This window comes from Entelurus aequoreus, linkage group LG07 (genome assembly GCF_033978785.1).
Source record: "Entelurus aequoreus isolate RoL-2023_Sb linkage group LG07, RoL_Eaeq_v1.1, whole genome shotgun sequence".
Taxonomy (NCBI): Eukaryota; Metazoa; Chordata; class Actinopteri; order Syngnathiformes; family Syngnathidae; genus Entelurus; species Entelurus aequoreus.
The window spans coordinates 32,154,868-32,177,347 of record NC_084737.1 but is presented as its reverse complement, the minus strand read 5'-3'; the positions used below and the strand labels follow the sequence as shown (position 1 = coordinate 32,177,347).

The 22,480-nt window shown below is 39.3% G+C and overlaps 1 protein-coding gene across 2 annotated transcripts; it reads left to right on the top strand.

Annotated features, from left to right (window-relative positions):
- The first annotated feature begins 17,036 nt into the window (after window positions 1–17,036).
- On the top strand, window positions 17,037–22,116 carry hmga1a (high mobility group AT-hook 1a). Of its 2 annotated transcripts, none has more exons than XM_062053241.1 (5): window positions 17,037–17,188; window positions 17,941–18,036; window positions 18,720–18,803; window positions 19,468–19,521; window positions 20,534–22,116. In XM_062053241.1, exons 2-5 carry the CDS (start codon window positions 17,956–17,958, stop codon window positions 20,600–20,602), a joined length of 288 nt encoding a protein of 95 aa, XP_061909225.1. In that variant the 5' UTR covers window positions 17,037–17,188; window positions 17,941–17,955; the 3' UTR covers window positions 20,603–22,116. The 2 variants fall into 2 exon arrangements, with proteins under 2 accessions (XP_061909225.1, XP_061909226.1); XM_062053242.1 differs by lacking the exon at window positions 17,037–17,188 and adding an exon at window positions 17,243–17,374.
- Window positions 22,117–22,480: the final 364 nt, after the last annotated feature.

The following is a 22,480-nucleotide window of genomic DNA, read 5'->3' as shown; positions in this document are numbered from 1 at the left end:
CATCCTCGCTCAAATTAATGGGGAAATCTTCACTTTCTCGGTCAGAATCTCTCTCGCTCCATTGTAAACAATGGGGAATTGTGAGGAATACTAGCTCCTGTGACGTCACGCTACTTCCGGTACAGGCAAGGCTTTTTTTTATCAGCGAGCAAAAGTTGCGAACTTTATCGTCGATTTTCTCTACTAAATCCTTTCAGCAAAAATATGGCAATATCGCGAAATGATCAAGTATGACACATAGAATGGATCTGCTATTCCCGTTTAAATAAAAAAAAATCATTTCAGTAGGCCTTTAAAACTTACCTCTTTACCGCAGATGACTTTTGATGTATGTGTTCATTGTGTGTCTTAAATGTTTATTTTAGATTCCTTTGTGTGTCTCAGTCTCTGTTTCTGTTTTTTTGTTTCTCCACTCGGGCTGCGCCTGGGCTGATGTAACAGTTGGTTGGTGGGCGCATAATAAATGAAAATAACATAACATAACATATAAAGTCACCAAAAACGAATGGACAATGAAGGTTAAGGCAAAAGAGTGAGGCGTGTCCTAACCAGATATCTAGATCCCTACATTGATTGTTGTCAAATGTTCTTTGTCACATTGTGTACTTTCATGTCTTAAACGACCATGTGTGGACAAGGATAGGGTTAGGTGGGATTAAACCTGTATAACCTTAGCCGGCTTATTGTAAACGGGGCCTTAATGGTTTTATCAAGCCTCCTTGGGTGATGTTCGGCGGGCCAAATGAAAAGCCTCTGGCCTGCGGGCTGCCAGTTGAATAGGGCTGCTGTAGGCCATATCGCCCACCCCTAATACTGTCACATGCCACGGCATTATTGTGAGAATTTTGAAAAGGAAATACCACGATATTTTCAATACCGTTACATCCCCATAAATAAGTGTGACAAAGTTTATTATTCACATGCAGCCAGGAGGAAGATGCAGTTGTTGCATGCATTCTAGGGTTGTACGCTATACCGCCATTGGTAGATCTACACCTAACATCCACTGTAATGATACAAAGTACAGTAGCGTATCTAGTCGATACAACTATGATTACGTTGATATTTTTGGCATCACAACATCTTCTTTCGTTTTTTTAAAATGTATATTATGTTTATAAACTTAGGAAATATGTCCCTGGACACATGAGGACTTTGAATATGACCAATGTATGATCCTGTAACGACTTGGTATCGAATTGATACCCAAAATTGTGGTGTCATCCAAAACTAATGTAAAGTATCAAACAACAGAAGAATAAGTGATTATTACATTTTAACAAAAATATAGATAGAACATGTTTAAAAGAGAAAGTAAGCAGATATTAACAGTAAATGAACAAGTAGATTAATAATTCCTTTTGTACCACTTGTCCTTAATAATTTTGACAAAATAATAGAATGAAAAATGACACAATATGTTACTGCATACATCAGCAGCTAAATTAGGAGCCTTTGTTTGCTCACTTAATACTAAAATAAAAGTTGTCTTGTATGTTCAGTATTTTGTTTAAGGACAAACTTGCAATAAGAAACATATGTTTAATGTACCGTAAGATTTTTTGTTAAAAAAACGGCGTGGCGAAGTTGGTAGAGTGGCCATGCCAGCAATCGGAGGGTTGCTGGTTACTGGGGTTCAATCCCCACCTTCTACCATCCTAGTCATGTCTGTTGTGTCCTTGGGCAAGGCACTTCACCCTTGCTCCTGATGGGTGCTGGTTAGCGCCTTGCATGGCAGCTCCCGCCGTCAGTGTGTGAATGTGTGAATGTGGAAATACTGTCAAAGCGCTTTGAGTACCTTGAAGGTAGAAAAGCGCTATACAAGTATAACCCATTTATCATTTATTTATTTATTTAAAATAAAGACAATAATGCAATTTTTTGTGGTCCCCTTTAGTTTAGAAAAGTACCGAAATAATCAAAATAATTTTGGTACTGGTACCAAAATATTGGTATCGGGACAACACTAATGCATACACACAATACATTAACACACGTACACATGACACGTATGAAGTTATATTTGTGATGAATTTCAATGATTCCAATGACTTTTAGTAAAACTTCATAGTCCTCAATTTTCATACAGTCAAAAAAGTCTGCCTCATTAGTAATAGAAAAAAGTAGGAAAACACTTAAGCGCAAACAGGAGAACATGACCCCATGTGAGTAAGACAAGAATACCTTGAGGAGGAAAAAAAACTTGATATTAGAAATCAGTTTAAATTTGATATAGTTATTTATTTCATTAAATAAAAGAATGCAGCAGATTAAAAAAAAACCACTTTGGAATTCACGTGTTTGTAAAAATCATGCCTAAAATATGCGAAAGGCTTGACACGTTGGCAGGCTAAGACTGTTGTTACCAAAGGAAGTCTCAAATATAAGTGTTTCCACTCTTAAAAATGTCAAACGCTTGAGTCACAGGGTGAGTGATGCTCCCCGAAGTCCAAAGACTTCAGGATGTGGGGATGAGGAGTTGACTCAGAGACATTTGGAGGTAAAATTAGGTACTTTTACCCCAGTGATTGTCTGCATATACAGGACCTTCACATAATTACAGCACTGTGTTCAATAAATAGGCTGCACACGCTACTTCCTGTGTTTGTGTGACTCAGATACTACTCACGAGGAGCCCCATCCCCCGCCCACTAACCTCCATCCGCCCCCTCTTGGAAGGAGAAAAGACGCCCACACACACACACATTTGTGTCTCCTCCCACCTTGCCTTTCAACGACTCCCACACTTTCCTCCCTCCCTCCTTTCCAGTGGATGCATGTGCACTCTCCTTCATGTTTTCTTCCTCCTCTCCTTTTGGACGACGAGGATGTGAGTGGCGTGCGAACACGTGTGTTAGTCATGTTCGGCTCCATCATGGGCCCTGGTCCTGTCCACATCTGTTAAGGTGGTTCCGCTGCAGTTTACACACCGATCCTTCAAAGGGATTGCTCGAATGTGCATGGGTGAGATGGATGAGCATATGTGAGGAGGGAAAAGGGCAAGCGGACATAGGTGGGGGATGGGTGAGCATGCAGAAGTAGGCTAAGACCCCCCCTGCTGACCCCACCCCATCACCCCACACCCAACCTTCCCTCCCACCAAGATGCTTAATAGGATTCTGTCTGCCTTGAGCTGCTAGACTGGTCAAAAGCCAGCAGATGACTCCGATTAGCATCTTATTTGCCTCTTGTGAGATTTGCTCAGCGTTTCAATTAAAACGACTCACTTCTTTACACCACACATATGATCAGTATAGACCAGTGTTTTTCAACCACGGTGCCAGGATACAGTCTGGTGTGCCGTGGGAGATGATCTAATTTCAACTATTTGGGTTAAAAATATTGTTGTTGTTGAGTATCGGTGCTGTCTAAAGCTCAGCAGAGTAACCATGTAATACTCTTCCATATCATTAGGTGGCAGCTGGTAGCTAATTGCTTTGTCATGATCACAATATGCTGGAGGCAGCGTGCAGGTAAAAAGGTATCTAATGCTTAAACCAAAAATAAACAAAAAGTGAGTGCCCCTAAGAAAAGGCATTGAAGCTTAGGGAAGTCTATGCATAACGAAACTGAAACTTAACTGGCTACAAAGTAAACAAAAACAGAATGCTGGACGACAGCAAAGACTTACTGGGGAGCAAAAACGGCGTCCACAATGTACATCCGAACATGACATGACAATCAACAATGTCCCCACAAAGAAGGATATAAACAACTGAAATATTCTTGATTGCTAGACAAAGTCGATGTGGAAAGATCGCTCAAAGGAAGACATGAAACTGCTACAGGAAAATAACAAAAAAAGGGAAAAAGCCACCAAAATAGGAGCGCAAGACCAGAACTAAAACACTACACACAGGAAAACAGCAAAAAACTCAAAATAAGTCACAGCTCGATGTGACAGGTCGTGACAGTACACCTACTTTGAGACAAGAGCTATAGTGATGCATGCTTGGGTATGGTTTAAAGTCACATCCAACAATTGCGACAAAGACTTTTTACTGTCAACTGAGTTCAGTTTTTTAATGATTTCTGCTGGTGGTGTGCCTCCATATTTTTTCAACGCAAAAAATGTGCCTTGGCTCAAAAAAGGTTGAAAAACACTGGTATAGACATACTTGTATTCATCCCACAATGGGGAAATTATATGGGTGAATGCATGTTTTTACATATAGTAGAAGAAGCACAATGAAATGAAAAACTAAAAATGAGTAAATAATAATGCAGATTGCACACTAACGATTGCACTATATATAGATAAAAATGAAACAAAAAAACACAATCTTAACACCCGTCGTGCACACCAAAAAAAAAAGATCTTAGTAATCATATAAGTGTGTTGTAAAGTCATATGGCTGTTAAATGTTGGTACTGTGCAAGTTTGATCTTTGAATGTTCAACCACACAACCAGAAGAATCGGATTGTGGACGTAGAAAAAATGGCCCTGCACTACGGGAGCACAATTTCACCATAACCTGCACAATAAATCCATGCATTTATTTCATACCATTTATCCTGGTCAGGGTCACAGACGAGCTGGAGCCTACAGTTGGTGTACGGTCGTCACTCGCTAAATCGTGCTTCAAATATTTTAGGGTTTTTTCTTTTTTTTTTAAGCCCATTCTACAATTTGTTGGTCCTAAATTAATTATTTCAAGAATAAAAATGACTAAATAAACTAAAATGTTCAATACTACAGTGGTATTGGCCACGAGAGGACACCAAACCAGTATCGTGGCCACTGATTGGCTCAGTCTGAGGCAGCATTATCGTATGCTCAATTTACCTCGGAAGTTGGAAGTCAGAGCTGGGAATGGCGTTACGAGGTCGGAAATCTAGATGGGCACATCCACAAAAACTATTTTTTGAGCTTACCTTGTCTGAATATAAAAAGGAAGTCTAAGTCTGAATATAAGCAACTTATGGGGAAATATGTACTCTTTTTGCAACCTTCAAACACGGTAGTTGAATAAAAAACACAGACACTACTAGTGGAGAGCGTATATACCACATGAAATGAATGTAGTTTACACTGCAGTGACGTTACCGTATATAAACGTCCAACAATACATCGTATATGGCGGATTTAGTGCCACAAAAACTAATCAGAAGCGCTAATACCGGATACTATGTAGGCCTATATCATTGTTTACATCCAGAGCAGCCATCTTTGAAGCCAACTCGGGGTTGGAGAGAATGCTCCGACTTTCCGAGTCAGAAATCCGACCTCAAGGGGCGTTCGGGTTGAAATTTTGACGAGGAACTCAGAAATTCAGACTTGCCAGTATAAATGGAACTCACCATTACTATCTTGGATTAAAAGAGTGTACAGATGACTAAAGAATGTTATTTTATGTGTAGAGGGCGTAGAGCAGGGGTGTGAAACTCATTTTAGCTCAGGGGCCGCATGGAGGAAAATCTATTCCCACCTGGGCCAGATGGGTGAAATCATGGCATGATAACTTGAAAATACAACCACGACAGCTTCAGATTGTTTTCTTTGTTGTACTTTGGCCAATAATAGAACAAGCACATTCTGAAAATGTACATATCACAAATAACTCTTTTGACAAAACACTTCCAGTTAGTTGAACATTCGGAGGAAAAAATTGGTGGAGTTTCAAAAACACCATGAAGAACTTAGACTTCATCTCAGTCTATCTACAAAGCAAACAAACTTTAAGTCACAGCCCATCTAGGATTGAACAAAAAACCAAATGAAGCAGAAATAAAAAGGCTTCTATGTATCAATGACCTCATTTGTCATTTCCACTGTTCACTTTCTTCAAATTTGCACAGAAGACAATCATTTCAACAGAACTACAGTATTTTTCGGACTATAAGTCACAGTTTTTTTTCATAGTTTGGCCGGGCTCCAATTGCGACTTTTATATGTTTTTTTCCTTCTTTATTATGCATTTTCGGCAGGTGCGACTTATACTCCGGTGCGACTTATACTCCGAAAAATACGGTATATCAATGTGGAGTGTCTCATGCGGCATTTTAAGTGGGGATATCAATTGTTTATTTTACTCCTGTTTGTTTTACGTTGGGTCGAGGGGGAGGAGTCACAGCCCCGCTTTACCGTGTACCACTTGCTTGGATTATTTGCTCGCCCCGGTAGTAAAACTATTTACTTGCCTAACAGAATTGCTATTGCGACATCCAATGGACACATTTAGAACAGCAGTTTCTTTCATTTAAAAATGTAGCTCAATTTTACACTAAGCACACATCTCGTAACCTGACTCTCGCCAGATCCTTGTAGTTCGCTGAGCTCCGCACAAGGATCTGGGCTCGAAGGCATTGTAAACTCCTTCAAGATAGCAAAAAATAATGAGCCAATCAGGATCGCCGGGCGGTATTTCATAGATGTGACATAGCGCCGAAGCGACTGTTCGATTCAAACAACAATGGCGTCACGCAGCGAGGAGTCGTGTGCTGACATTGATTCTGCTATTGCAACTGTTTTGTCGAATATATCGAATATTAATTATTTAAAAGATGAACAGAGAATGGTTTAGAAGGCAACTTATTAACAATTATTATTATCAATTTATTTGTGGCAAGGATGTTTTGGCTCTTCTTCCGACCGGGTTTGGATTTCCCAGCGTCGCTCTCATCAGCGTCACGGGTTGATTTCGATGTGAGTGGTTGAAGTAGCACGTCATTCAAGATAACGGACAAGTGGTTTATCCAATCACATACAATTATTTTTTTACAAGGCCCCACCTTCTGAAATACATCTCCTATTGAGTACTCCCAGATCCTTGTGTGGAGCTCAGCGAACTACAAGGATCTGGCGAGAGTCAGGTTACACATCTCGCGGGCCAACTTAAACCTATTCGCGGGACGGATCAGGCCCGCATGTTTAACATCCCTGGCGTAGAGGGCTCTCGTAATGTTGAAAAACTTATTTCATGCTCTGGCTGTGAAAATATTTCATTTATAAATCATTAATTATAAATTGATTTATCGCGGTCATGTGTGGTGCTAATCAACAGCGATAAACGAGGTGCAACTGTACACCGCTTCATCACAAGGCACACACTTATTTATTACGTCTCCTATGTGCGCAACATGCATGTTTTATGGTGTGTGGGATGAAGCCAGAGTAAAACCCCACACAAATGGGGAGTAGAATATGTCAGTTCCACACACATAAAACCACCTGGCAGTGAAGCAAATGTTAACCACACGTGTCATGACAATGACAACAAAATCCGCAAAATAATGACATGGAACTGTGCGGGAGACAACTGTTTGCGTCCAACATTTGTTTAGCATTGATGCAGAGAAGCTTCCAATCCCCTTGTCGGTCCCCAGATGGTGCCACTGGCTGAGAAGGCCAACCTCTCCCATAGCAACACACACACACACACACACACACATATACACACACACTACACACAAGGGGACCTATTTCCTCCTCTTCCTCCTATGGCAGAGATGTGTGAGGGTGTGTGGGGGATGGGGCTGGAGTAGTTGGGGAAGATAGAGAGGAAGGAAGTGAATAGAGTAAGAAACGGGGAATGAAGGGGGGTGGCATGCAAGGCTCGCACATGCTGAGCAGAACATTGGCCTTATTGACAAAAACACCCTCCCAATTCATGCCTCGTCGCACCCACTCCTCCATAATCCGCCCCGTCACGCATGTACAGTGCATTAAATAGTTTGTATATCAGGGGTATTTTGAAATAAGGCATACGGTACCCCTCTAAACTTTTCAAGGCCAAATGTTCTAAGGGGGGTGCAGATGGGCACCTCGTTTACATTAGAAGAAACCCTGCCGTGAAAGTAGCAGCAGGGGGTTTGATTAGGACATTGTCTGCCCTGCATCCACCACACCCAGGCAACACTGCTAAGATGTTTATCTTCTTAAATGCAAAGCGCCACCACTTACTGTACAACACTCTTATAACGGCGACGACACATTCAGCACAGTATACTGACTGCTGCTGCATTACATTGGTTAACTTTCAGGGATTGTATGCTTTTTTTTTTTTTTTTACTGTGTTCATGCAATAAGAATAAACTATTCTGTATTTCATTTTATTCATTTATTTCAAACCCAACAAAGCAAAAATAACCCCCAATCTGCACGAGTCAAACGAAAAAAGCATCTCAAATACAATATCGTCATCTGAAGAAAACAATGTCAAAAGAAAACTTGAAAAAGAAAGGTGGCGTGTGTCCGAAAAAGGAGCGGGAAGAAGCAAGAGCTTGTACTTCCCCATCACGCAGATATAATAATTGGAGTCATTATCAACAATACAACACATACTGAAACCACCCGATATGACAATCCATCCATCCATTTTCTACCGCTTGTCCCTTTTTGGGGTCACAGGGGGTGCTGGAGCCTATCTCAGCTGCATTCGGGCGGAAGGCGGTGTACACCTTATAATTATAGGATACATATCACATATAATAACACCCATGTATACTCACAATTATAAACCCGCTCATCATTTCCTCAAATGTAGTTTATATAAATACATCAGACATTTAAAATATATTATGTTCCCCAAAAGGGACAAGCGGTAGAAAATGGATGGATGGATGTTTCCTCCTCTTAGTTGTTCCTATAAAAAAAAACACTTTTTATATTGATTTTTAAATTGAATGATATTGATTTCCTCATCCAATTGATTCCACTGAGTAACCTCACAAACTGATATGCACATACTTTTAGCAGACGTGTTAACACAAGGCTACTTTAAATTAAATGTACTCCTCAAATTATATTTTACATCTCTGTCTTTGAACATTTTTTTTTAGGCAATTAGTGGCAACAGATTATCTTGAGCTTTAAATATTATTTATGCAGTTTAAAATGTGACAAGAGCCATAAATCTAATTATTTGTGACTTTACAAACAGTGCATTTGTGTAATCTTGTTACTCAACATTGTGTATTATTCTGAAAGCTCTTTTTTTTGCATACTTTTGATAAAGTCCTCTTGTGAGTATTAAGATATCAACATACTAAGATATGGCAATGCTATAATACAATAAATAGTATACAAGGCTTTATAGTTTAGGATGTATTTTGCTTTTTCTAAGATTACAATTTAGGCCTAAAATATATTTGGCAATATATATTGCATGCAGCCTCCTGCAATAACGATATATATTATTTGGTAAGTGAAGGATAATATATTTTTTAAAACAGGTTAAAAAGGCTCTGAACTTTGGCTGCTGACTAATGCAGTAACATCCATCCATCCATTTTCTACCGCTTATTCTCTTCGGGTTGCGGGGGGCGCTGGAGCCTATCTCAGCTACAGTCGGGTGGAAGGCGGGGTACACCCTGGACAAGTCGCCACTTCATCGTAGGGCAATTTCTGGTTGTATTATTTTCTAAAAACTATTAATTAATCTACTTGTTAATTTAATGATAATATCTGGTAGTCACTTTCTGTTGCACAGTAACATGGTTCTATCTACACTTCTGATATAATGTAAGAAGTACTTTTCTGTTGTTTGGATACTTTACATTAGTTTTGTGAAATACTATATATGTGGGTATCGATCCAATATCAAGTCATATTGGTCATATTAATTCTGATATTTAACATTTTCAAGATCATTAAATGATTAAATTTTTGATCAGAATTATAATCAGACAAAAACACAGGATGGCGTTGAAACAATATCAGTTAAATATTTACAATAAATCCTACTATTGGCTGATTTAAATCCTTTGGTTTCTGCCCCTTAAAATCCTCCTGTGTCCAGGGACTTATTTCCCAAGTTTGTAAACAATAACAAAGACAACAAAAGATTTTATGATAATAAAAATATCAATCTAATTATTGGAGTATTGACCATATACAGGTATTATACTTGGTATCATTACTGTCGATATTTGTATCGATACACCCGCCTTTGTTTACATCCACAAGCTCTAGCTTAGCGGTTAACATGGCGTATTGTCTCCTTCTATGGGTCTGTAGTAAAGCATGTTTAGCTGTCCCCCGTCCTCCAGTGATGATATTTGTAAGAAACTCAGTTTATTTGCCACTATGGAGACGATGATTGCTGATTTAAAAGCAGCTTTGCACTGTGGACGGACGTTAGCTGGCAGCTCACAAGCAAGGACTAGACAGTATATTGAGGACACGTTTGTTTGCTTGTTGTTGCCAAATGTGAGGGACAGAGGTAGAATGTGTCATCAACATGCATTATCATGATATAAGGATAGTGTTAAAAGCTCTATCGTATGAAAAATGTATTATCGTATATCGCCAAACCCTATACTTGCCTGCTATTTTGCCTCTCAGATATTTGATGAGGTTTACATCAGAGTTTGTAGTCTAAGATAGACACCCACAAACTTATCTTCATTGTGATCTTTCAATTTCTGCGTTATTGATTTCCAATGTGACACTTACTTTCACTGTAAGATTCCCAAACAACATGAATTTTGATTAAATCATTTATTTTGTTACTACTCACAAGACCTGCTCAAAGTCCTCCCCAGAACAAAACAATGTGTGGTCAGCAAAAACCACACACTTACACTTTGTTTGATACCTTATCAATGTAATTGGCGTACTAATGAATAGTAGGGGAACTAACACTACAGGTAATGTATAAATATTCTGACTTGTGACTGTCCTGTGTATTTTTCATAGTATTATAGTATTAGTTCCTGTTCTGTCTACTACCCCTGTATACTGTATGTCTGTTCTTGGACGGGTTGTAGTGAAAACAAAGTTTGTTGTACTTCTTAAGTGCAATGACAATAAAGTTATATTCTATTCTCTTGATGATGTTGGAAAATACCAGTTTTGTCGTGGAATTACTCATGACGCGTTGTTTCTACAGCCTAACATAAATAATAGCATCATCATACAATATTGCATATCCTGACAGACCATCATGAACTACTGTAGAAACAAATAAGATGCAAGAGATGACAAGCTCAAACAACAATGCAGATAGTAAGAATGACTTGGAGGATTTTATACTCTATATTATCGCAATGTAAATTTACATAAAATACTGCCAGGTAATGATTATAGGTTAATTGCACTTTTCCTTTGAATTTTGCCTATCATTCACAATCATTATGTGGGATAAGCATACATATGTTTTTCTTTGTTTATGCATTCTAACACGTAAATAAAAGTCAGCAAACAATTCTCTATTCCGCATAGAAAGCGCTCTAAAAAAAAACATCCAAACACCTCTATCAACCTGTTAATACAACATATCTATGCTTTGTTCTAATTTTTTTATGCGTGCACCCACCCCGCCGCCTTTTTCTTTTTCATACAATGCCATTCTATTTTCTAACTCTTGTTTTAGTAGAAGTTGACTCAGGGAGAAACACACAATAATTCCAATGTATCTGTCCTGTACCTGTACAAAGAGCACTAAACACCTATCTATTCTATTCTATTGATATGCACGCTGTAAGTATGTATGTAATGTAGTACCAGGCACATTTATAATAACATGTATTATTTACGTATTTTGATCATCTTAAGCATACAGCATAGATGCATCACAATTGCTTTTTCCTTCAACAACAACAACACTAATCATGGCAGACTTCATTAGAGCCAGTAAACATAATACAACAATTACTTACTGTACAATGTCTGCTGTCACTAGGATTACAACTGATGGGATGTCCAAATCGTGCTGTTTAGATGAAGAATTAATCATCATCCTTGCAAAGGGTTAAAAAAAAAAAAAGCAGGTGCCACAAACTAGCATCTTTTTGTGTCTTCCTCGCCATCTACAGGTATAAATTGGATGTCACAGATGACCAACTTCTCGGTGTATGCCACACACTTTTTATATCCAGGTGACAGACATGAATTGTAATCGAAAATAAACTTTCACCAGCTAACAGGCGATAATGAGCAGCTCACTATGTCAACACTGCAGCTGCACAAGCTTGCTAGCGCTCTGTCATCACCGCTAAAAATAGTTTGTTTGCGTAAACGCTTATAATAACAATATTGGTAATAAGTCACAAAATGTAAATGGAGTATTATTGGCGCTTTTTATAAGCATTTTTAGAGTGATATTGGATTTAAATGACGTCACGCCTGGCTCATTGAATATGCAAGGTTGTCAAATTAGCGTCTTTTCTCAATGGGTACTAAACGCCATTTAGCGTTTTTCTGAAAAATATTCCCTATGATTGCGCTGTTTTTGGCTGTACAATCTGTTCAAATCGCAAAAAGCATAAATGTTTCTTCAGAGTTCTTTAAGAGGTAATAAAGAAGGGCGGTTAAGTGTGAGATTTTCCGAAAGACGACGAGAAAAGTGGCACACACTCCCGTCCAAGGGAGCAAAGTCGAAGAACGTACAGGTTTGCAGTGATCACTTCGTTAAAGGTTTGTTTGATATATCTTTAACATTTAGTATTTCCCATTTAAATATTATCTTAAAATAATTTGTATTTCTTGAAACACATTTTTGCTGCAAGTGTTTCGTAAAGCACCAACTCAGCAAGTCTAAATAAAAGAAAGCAAATGTGTCCAAAACCTACAGAGTTAAAGGGGAACTGTACTTCTTTTGGAATGTTGAATATCGTTCACAATCATTATGAGAGACAAGAACACACATGTCTTTTTTTTTACGATTTTAAAGACAATAAAAACGCTTGAAAAATGGAGCTAATAGGAGTCACCGGTGTAGCGTTCAAAGCCCTCTAAATCAACTTTAAAACCCTCCAGCAACATTTTATATACACACGTACTGCAAGTCTATATATAATGTAGTAACAAACACATTCATAACAATATGCAAAATGTTCAATATTTACTGTATTTTGATCATTTCCAGACTAATTTCTTCCACACACTGATTTCTGTTTCCATAGCAGTGCACATCTGACTTCTGGCAACATGGGTGTTCCTATTTCCGGAATCAAACACTAGTGTGTGTTCTAATCATGGCAGACATGGTAACAGACAACAAAAACGACTATTTTTGGACAAATGAGGATTTACAAACCTGTACTTAAATATATTGCTGCTTATAGAAGCGAGCACGAAGGAAGAGTGAGACTTTGGAGCAGACGGAAGCTGGGAGAGTGAGGTGAAAGCGATTTTGACGCTATAAATATGGAACTTGGAGCAAAACTATTCGACATAAATGGATTGCTTACCCAAAATCAACAGGAAATGTCCACGGCCAGCTGGACCAGACGAACAACTGTCCATCCAGTGAGTCACTTTTATATCAATCATGATAGATGCAGCACGCCATGCGTGTTAGTACAACTACAGTACATACGCTCTCTGGCTAGCTGTGTACAAACAAAACATGAAATGTGGGCTAATACTTTACAGATGTAATATGATTATTCATGTTTTTCGGTCAGTACAAATTGGTGTCTTATCGCAGTGTTGTGCATTACAAACTCAAACGTGTTTCGTGCTGACGTAGCAGCTAGTTTATCTCTTCCCAAAGTTAGCTTTTACGGCTAATACCGTAGCATGGCGATGTGTTACTACGCTAGAAAAAGAGTTCTTCAGTGTTCACTCTTACAATAACACTGTCGCTACAGCTTGGTTGTTATACAGGTTACGGAACATAAATTAAGTATTGTTGACCGTTTTTCAACGCGTTTTTAAATTGATTTAGAGGTGGAACTGATTGCTCCCATTAACTGCATTGCTTGCCACCTAGCCCTGCTAGCCAAACGAAACGATGTTCATATGTTAGAAAACAAAACAAACAAAAAAATGTTTGTCTTCTAGTCTCATAAGGATTGTAAACGATATGTAAAGTCCAAAAAAAGTGCAGTTCCCCTTTAAGCTTTTACTAAAAGCAACAATCATTAATGAAGCTTTCAGCACATACACAACGTTGACATCTACATTTATATTTTGATAAAGCCGGGGGGAAACATGCATACTCGTAAACGGCGCGTGCAACAACAGCAACATAGCACTACACGTGAAGTTAAATCATGAAATGCAACCTTACCCGAGCAAAAACAATGAATATTTATCCGGGAGAGTCATGATACAAATTTCCTTGACCCAGCCACACACAAAGAAGTTTTAGACCTCCAGGCTTTTACAAGTTTTCATCTGTTTTGTCCTGTAGAATGGCGTCTGGAGCACAACATAGTTTGGCATGTCTAGGAACACGATTGACTAGGGTTGTACGGTATACCGGTATTGGTATAGTACCGCGATACTAATGAATCATATTCGGTACTATACCGCCTCTGAAAAGTACCGGTCCATCACTCCCGCACCCCCGTCATCGTCACATCGTGACATTGCTGGTTTACGAGCAGACGAGCATGTTTGGCACACAATCACGCAGTACTTACAAGCAGACACAGTGTGTAGACAGAAAAGGGAGAATGGACGCATTTTGGCTTAAAAACTAAAGATAAAGGTGAAGTTATAACACTGAAACACCCCCAGGAAGAGGTGCTAGCTAGTTAGCGGCTAAAGTCCACCCCCAGTCGGCAGTGTTTTAGCTACTTCTAAATCACTAATCCTGGTCTCCATGGCAACAAATAAAGTAAGTTTCTTACAAGTATCATCCCTGCAGGACGAGGAATAGCTAAACATGTTTCACTACACACCGTAGCTCACCGGCGTCAAAATGTAAACAAACGCCATTAGTGGATCTACTCCTAACATCCACTGTAATGATACCACATACAGTAGCGTATCTAGTCGATACTACTATGATTATGTTGATATTTTTTGGCATCACAACATCAACTTTGTTTTTTTTTTTAAATTTATACTAAGTTTAAAAACTCAGAAAATATGTCCCTGGACACATAAGGACTTTGAATATGACCAACGTATGATCCTGTAACTACTTGGTATCGGATTAATACCCAAATTTGTGGTGTCATCCAAAACTAATGTAAAGTATCAAACAACAGAATAATAGTAGATAAAACATGTTAAAAGAGAAAGTAAGCAGATATTAACAGTAAATTAACAAGTAGATTAATAATTCATTTTCTACCACTTGCCCTTAATAATGTTGACAAAATAATAGAATGATAAATGACACAATATGTTACTGCGTATGTCAGCAGACTAATTAGGAGCCTATGTTTGCTTACTTACTAATAAAAGACAAGTTGTCTCGTATGTTCACTATTTTATTTAAGGACAAACTTGCAATAAGAAACATATGTTTAATGTACCGTAACATTTTTTGTTAAAATAAAGCCAATAATTACATTTTTTGTGGTGACCTTTGTTTAGAAAAGTACTGAAAAGTATCAAAATAATTTTGGTACCGGTACCAAAATATTGGTATCGGGACAACACTACGACTGACGTATAATCCTTGATACCACTTGACTAATCTTTTTTTTGATAGAGTATAGGGATCTCACCACCTAGAACAGGGGTGCCCAAACTTTTTGACTCGGGGGCCGCATTGGGATAAAGAAATTTGGCCGGGGGCCGGGCTGTATATATATATATATATATATATTAGGGCTGTGAATCTTTGGGTGTCCCACGATTCAAACACGATTCTCGATTCAAAAACGATTTTTTTCCCGATTCAAAACGATTCTCTATTCATTCAATACATAGGATTTTAGCAGGATTTACTCCAGTCTGCTGACATGCAAGCATAGTAGTAGATTTTTGTAAAAAGCTTTTATAATGTTTTATCAACTGATTGCAATAATGTAAATTTGTTTTAACTATTAAATGAACCAAAAATATGACCTATTTTATCATTGTGAAAATATTGGACACAGTGTGTTGTCAAGCTTATGAGATGCGATGCAAGTGTAAGCCTCTGTGACACTATTGTTCTTTTTATTTTATTTTTATAAATGTCTAATGATAATGTCAATGAGGGATTTTTAATCACTGCTATGTTGAAATTGTAACTAATATTGATACTGTTGTTGATAATATTCATTTTTGTTTCACTACTTTTGGTTTGTTCTGTGTCGTGTTTGTGTCTCCTCTCAATTGCTCTGTTTATTGCAGTTCTGAGTGTTGCTGGGTTGGGTTTGGTTTTGGAATTTGATTGCATTGTTATGGTATTGCTTTGTTGGATTAATTAATTAAAAAAAAAAAAAAAAACATTTAAAAAATACATAAAAATCAAAATCGATTTTTTAAAAATGAGAATCGATTCTGAATCGCACAACGTGAGAATCACGATTCGAATTCGAATCGATTTTTCCCCCACACCCATAATATATATATATATATATATATATATATATATATATATATATATATATATATATATATATATATATATATATATATATATATATATATACCTTCTCATTTAAATGTGTTATATTCATGACTATTTACATTGTAGATTGTCACTGAAGGCATCCGAGCGTGATGATGTCACATTATGGACAGGAAAATGCATTTTTAGGCAATATGATTTGCCTGAGTGGTAGTAAATGGATTAGAAAGGACAGATTTAAAAAAATAATAATAATTTGGAAAAAAATATATATTTATATATATTTTTTTAAACTTGGGACTTCCCGCCGGGCGTAGTTTGGGGACCCCTGACCTAGAACGAGCCGATTATTACAAATTAGAAAGCAAAAAATAAAATAAAAGTGCACTTCTCCTCTAAGGCCTTTACTGGAACAACATTGGCATATTTTATGTTCACAAGTTTATAATGCATGAATGCAATATCTTTGGAAGTGGGGGGAAGCCAGAGGATGATTAGATGGATGGAATACAATGTCATAATTAACATAAACTCCAAGGTGTACATTTTGAATATGCCTGAAATAAATGATGTACTGTAAAAAAACAAAAACACAAAGCTTAAATATTTTTTTCAAAAACTTCTACTTCCCCACTGATTTTAGGACTTGTTTGCAATATACTCTCCATCTATCTCACCGTGCAGTGTTGTTTAGCGAACTAAATGTGCACATTATTGTTTGCGTTGAATGGAAAAAGCACAGTAGTTAGAGGGGAACGCGTGGTGTTCATTGTGTGGCCGAGTCAGAAAGGGAGAGGCATTGGGGGGTTGAGCTCAGGCAGGACTGTTGGTGGCCTATTTATCATATCTCCGCCCCTCCCCGGTCCTCCTGCTCTCATGAGGGCGGCTCTTTATATTGCCCTAAAACTCCTCCTGACTGGCGCCTTTTTTCCTTTATCTGCAGGAGCGGAGACGCGCATGGTATTTTTAGGACCACGTTGGAAGTAAAGCGCTGTTTCTGCAGGTAAGAAAGACCAACTATGTGGGGGACAAAATGCGGGCTAGTGTTTACCGCCGCACAGGCTGGGATTTAAAGGGAGCGGTGTGTGTGTCGACTAAAATCGGCGCTTTGTAGGTCGCTGCTGGGCTCTTTAACCGGTCTTAAAGGGGCGATTTCACTGTGTAATTCAACCTGGAGGTTAAACTAGAGGTGAGTGCAAATTCGGCGTCTCGCTTTTCACCGATTTTTTTCGCGGTTTTTTTTTTTGTACTGGTCGGGTCAGAGGCGGCATGCTTTCAATGAGAAGCCGCCTATTGTTGCTGCTAGCCCGCCACAATGCACGACGCGCACCGCCCTAGAGTCTGTTTTTATTCGGATTCGCGAATGTGTTACACGTGTGTGTGCGCACACAAGAGGTGTGGGATATTAAAATGCATCGATTAGTGCTTGTTTGCCGGCGAGGTGCCGACATGCACAGACCCCCCCCCCTCCCCTGAATGCGATCGGTACGTGAACGCAACGCGGCCTGCAAATCTCATGGCTGCAGACCGTCGTGCACCCTGCAAACCGGTTTAAAACTAAGATCCTCGTGGCGGAGCGTGCAAAACCGAAATAGAGCCGCAAGGAGGGGCTCGTTTAATAGCAGGATACGTCACCGATTCACGCCTTTTTTTTGCCCCCTCCCCATCCCCCTTTTTACACCTCGTACCCCAACCCCCATGTTGTATGTGAGCTCAGCGTTGCAAGTCTGACCAGGTGTGGTTCTTCTTCCCCAGGTGTGAGAAATAAACATGAGTGACAAGCAGACCGTGTCGTCCAAGGAGAAGGAGGCGGAGAAGAGGGGGCGTGGAAGACCCCGCAAGCAGCCCCAGGTAAAAAAAAAATATATATATATATATATATATATATACTGTACACTAAGGTGCATTCAATCTGTCTTCATTAGTTGAGAGAATGCAGCATCATTTTTAGAGTGCTAGAGTAGCCACTGCAGATGGCACTTATGACTTTAGCACATTATGCAAATGACACATTTCAAGCTTTTAATGCTCATTAAGGCTAAATATTCATGTTGCATAGCTTCATTGCAACCTTTTGCTCAGCCATGATTGATGGAGGTGTAGACCCCCCCCCCCCCCTCCACATCAACAAACTTCCTGTGTTTGTCACAAGGACTTGTAATCTAACACCCCCAAACCGGTTTTAACCCTTTCAGGTCCATCTCTGGTCCTTACGTAAAGTCTAGGTTGAGTCTTTCTCCGCAGCGTATTGAATTGCTTTGAGCTGCAGTAGTAAACCAGCTCGAAATTCAATCAGATGCGTCCTTGTGACCTTGCGCACTACTGCAGGTTGTCATAAGAACACTCCAAGGAGGTCGTCCTTTTATAGAAGCTATCTGTTGCTCAATACCTTTTCACCGGCATGTTTGCAATGTGGAGGTGTGTCCGCATTTCACTTCACCCCTGCAGTTACATTGAGCAGGAAATAAGCATTGTGTAGAGTTGATCATACTGTAGTTTTTCTGTTTTGCTAACACATGTGTCTTGATTGTCAGGAGCCCAGCGGGTCCCCGACTGCAAAGAGGCCCAGAGGACGACCCAAGGGTAGCAAAAACAAGGGAGCCGCCGCCAAGACCAAGGTAGGTCGATGTCTGCCTAATTTGTCCAAACCGAAACATAAGGCCTGCCTCGAACCTCTGACAAAAATCTCCCTTTCTGTCCCGAAAAATTGGGAACGTTAATTATTTTAAAGACATTTTCTTGACAGGAAGTAGCATGGTGATGCTGGTTGGTACTTCCTGTACTGCAGCATCCTGCAGCTTGTCACGGGGCGATGCAGAGGCTACAAGAGTGTTTCCGCGCTGACACCAAACACCCCCTCCTACCCCCGCCCAGTCCTAGTTCTTTCTCGGCCTGTTGTCTCCATAGCAACAGCTGATTTTCTTCCTCGCCCTGAACCCGCCAACTCCCCCGTGCGCATTGTCCTCACTGCTACTGTATGATGTGAGGGGAAGGAACGTACGTTTGTGATATAGGTTTAGAAGCGTCGGCCTAGTGGCTGAGGGTTTACGTCTATGCTTACTTGCACCAGCTGTCTCTAAACTATGGACCAGGTGGCCAGCGAACTGGAGTGCCCTGTGTGCAGTTGGCCTTCCAGCTAATAGCCAATAAACCCAATGCCCCCTTCCATATCTTCTTGCAGAGGATCTGCTGCCACCTACAGGCAGCAATTAGGCGACCTGTTGTCCTGTGCTAGTCGTTCCCTTTAAACATGATTGAAATTGCATTTTTCTTTTTTTTAAGGCAAAGACAGAACCTGCTGCTGGTGCAAAACGTCGAGGAAGACCCAGGAAGGAGGTAAGCATCAATTTGACCTAATTGAATTACATTTAACGGATTTGCAGAGTTTTCCGCACATGCATGCCAAAATCCTTAAAGATGACTCATTTTTTCCCCCAACGCACATATTTTGATACCGGTGTTTTTTTATTGCAGTTGTTCAATTGACATTGGCAACTTGTAAGAGTAGCAACCTGGATCAACACGACTTGCATTTTTTAATTTGTGCCAGAGATGGCTTAAAGGGAACAAAGGTCAATATGACTCTAAATCAAACATGGTCAATGGTGAAAAATATTTTTTGTTGGTTAATCCGGACTCTTGTGGCCTTTCCACCAGCTTTCCTTATTTCGCAGAGAATTTATTTGGTAGTACAAATTGGGGATAGGATTTTTACAACTCATGAATTCACTGCAATTGTTGCAGGTTACAAAAGCTCCTCCGGGCTGCTCTGTTTTAAGTGTTTAAGTGGCCTACAATTATTTTTGAATATGTATTTTTAAATATATAAGTGAATGTTATTGAATTTTTAGAATTGAAATAAATAATTCAATTTTTAGCACCCCTACTGCAAACATTTGTAGGAAATAAGCACCCAAAATGACCCCAGATACTTGTCCAGTCCGATTGAGTAATTTTATTTGTAAGAAACTTCTTGGCTGGCTTTGTTTTACAGTATCTGTGTCAAAGTTAAATACAGTTTTTTCATTCCCCGAGGAAGTTTTGTGGTTTTGTAGTAAAAGTCTATGTGCGGGAGGAGTTCTGGGCGCCTGGATCGCATTAGTCACATGACGCAATGGCCGGTAGTTACCCCGCCACTTATTTTTATGAATGAACACAGCCAGTTGGGAGTGTGTGAAGGAGGCTGGATGCCTCATTGTGACTCATCACTCCGCCATGGGTGACTCACTCTTCTGCTGGTCGCCTTCATGCCACTGTGGTTGATCAAGATTTCGGATAAGGCCGACACGTTGAAGCTTGAATCAGCACTTGTGTTGAGTTCAGACTGAGTTTATTTTTGTTGTTGCAGGAAAAGGAAGAGAAAGCATCACAGGAATCATCTGAGCAGGAGGAGGAAGAGGAGGACGAAGACCAGTAATCCACACCGCATGCTACCTCACTCAACATACTGACTTACTGTTAACAAGAACTGGGCTGTATCTTCAACACCAGTGCCACTTTCATGACCACTGTTCCTGACAGGGCACTCGGTCAACACGAGGGCCAACACCGTACATTTCTCATGTGACAGCACTGGATAGAACGCTGGACCTTGCTCAAGCATAGATCTAAGTATCACCCGACAGACAGCCCTTTTCTCTATTTCATGATATCACAAGTCTTTTATACTGGACAAAAGTGGGCTCCTAGGGGCCGTTTGTGTGTGTGTTCTATTTTTCACCTGAAGATTGTTTGTAGGACTTTTTCTTTCTTATTTTACTCAGTGTTACTTATTGGTTGTACCTGCATCTAGATGGTAGTGTGTAGTTTCTCCATGTTTTGTACTGGACAAAGGTAACTTTTACCAATACTTGCTGTGTTTGCGTAATGATGTTTAACCTATCCCTTGCATCGTATGCTAGATGGCGTTTAGGATTAGAACAGTCACTGGTGGAAATGTTTATTTTTTCTCCCCAGTGTCACCCTGCTCATGTAGTCCTTTAGAATCTTTTAGATAATAGCTTCTCGATCCTCTTCCTCTGTCCTTTTTGCGTGTTAGCGTGAGAGACAAGTTGTGTCACTTACTGTTTTTCTTTGTTACTTTCCAGTTTCATACCATTTAACATGTGTGCTGCTTTTTTTTCAAGTGTGGGTTTCATTTGAAAATATTGGGTTCCAGGTTGAGCATCAGTGTCTTTACTTCAGGGAGCTTTTACAGACTGTGTTCTTGGGGTTCTAATAATAAAAATCACAAGGGTACTTATGTTATGTTTTTTTCTTAGTGCCACCGAGCTCCCGTCATCCATGTCGTAATACGGCTCTATAAAAAGGTTTTGTTTTGCTATAAGAACATTTTAAGTGTCAGGGAACTGTCTGTCTTCTTCCACACCTCAGCTACTACAAACCTGGCATACTGCACACCGGCAACACAACGTCTGGAGATTCATACCTCACTCAACTGCTTATATCATTGCATTTAACTGTTGTTGCGTTACCATCAGACAGGTGTCTTTATTACAGTTGTTTTTGTTTTCTATACCTGATTAAGACAGGCCTCATAACCGCTTGCGGACTGTTTTTTTTTCTCCGTGTGTGAAGCAAGTCGGGAACCTGTCAGCTTGACAATTGTGTTCGCTGACTGGTAGTAATTTAGCATGTTTTTAGTTTTCTCAGTGCACTGAAATGTTGATTGGGATTTTCAAGAACAAAGATGGTAAAGGCTGGACGCTTTGGCTCTTTGCTTGGCCAACTTGCGCCCTGTAGTCTGACTTTCACAAAATCTGATTCATATCACAACTGCCATCTACATCTGTTCATTTATATACTGTAAAATGTTGAGGATGGAATCATTCTTTTTAATGTACGCCGTATATAAATGTACAATGTCTATATTTCTATGGTGCCCTACAATTTGTATGAGACAAAATGGTCAATAAAGATAATTTTCTGTCATTACTGTCCCTTTTTGATGGTAAAAGTTCAGTGTCCTATTTTGATACAACATGGCTTTAAATTTCAATGTTTTTTTTTTCCATTTCCCAAGTATTCTTTCAATACAATCTATCCTGAGTTTTAGTACAGCTCATTTTAACATTTGAGTGGTACAATAAATCTAAACAAATTTTGCATTGTTTGCTAGATCAGTGGTTTTCAAACCACATCAGAAAAAACTTAGCTCTCTGTGTACCACCATAATGACCAACATTAAAATACAGTTGCATAGTAGGCCTGAGTATTCATTAAAAACATGGTTATTTTCTTTAAAGCAGTACCAAGTAACTTGTCAACATTCATCAAATATTTTCATAACTTTTGG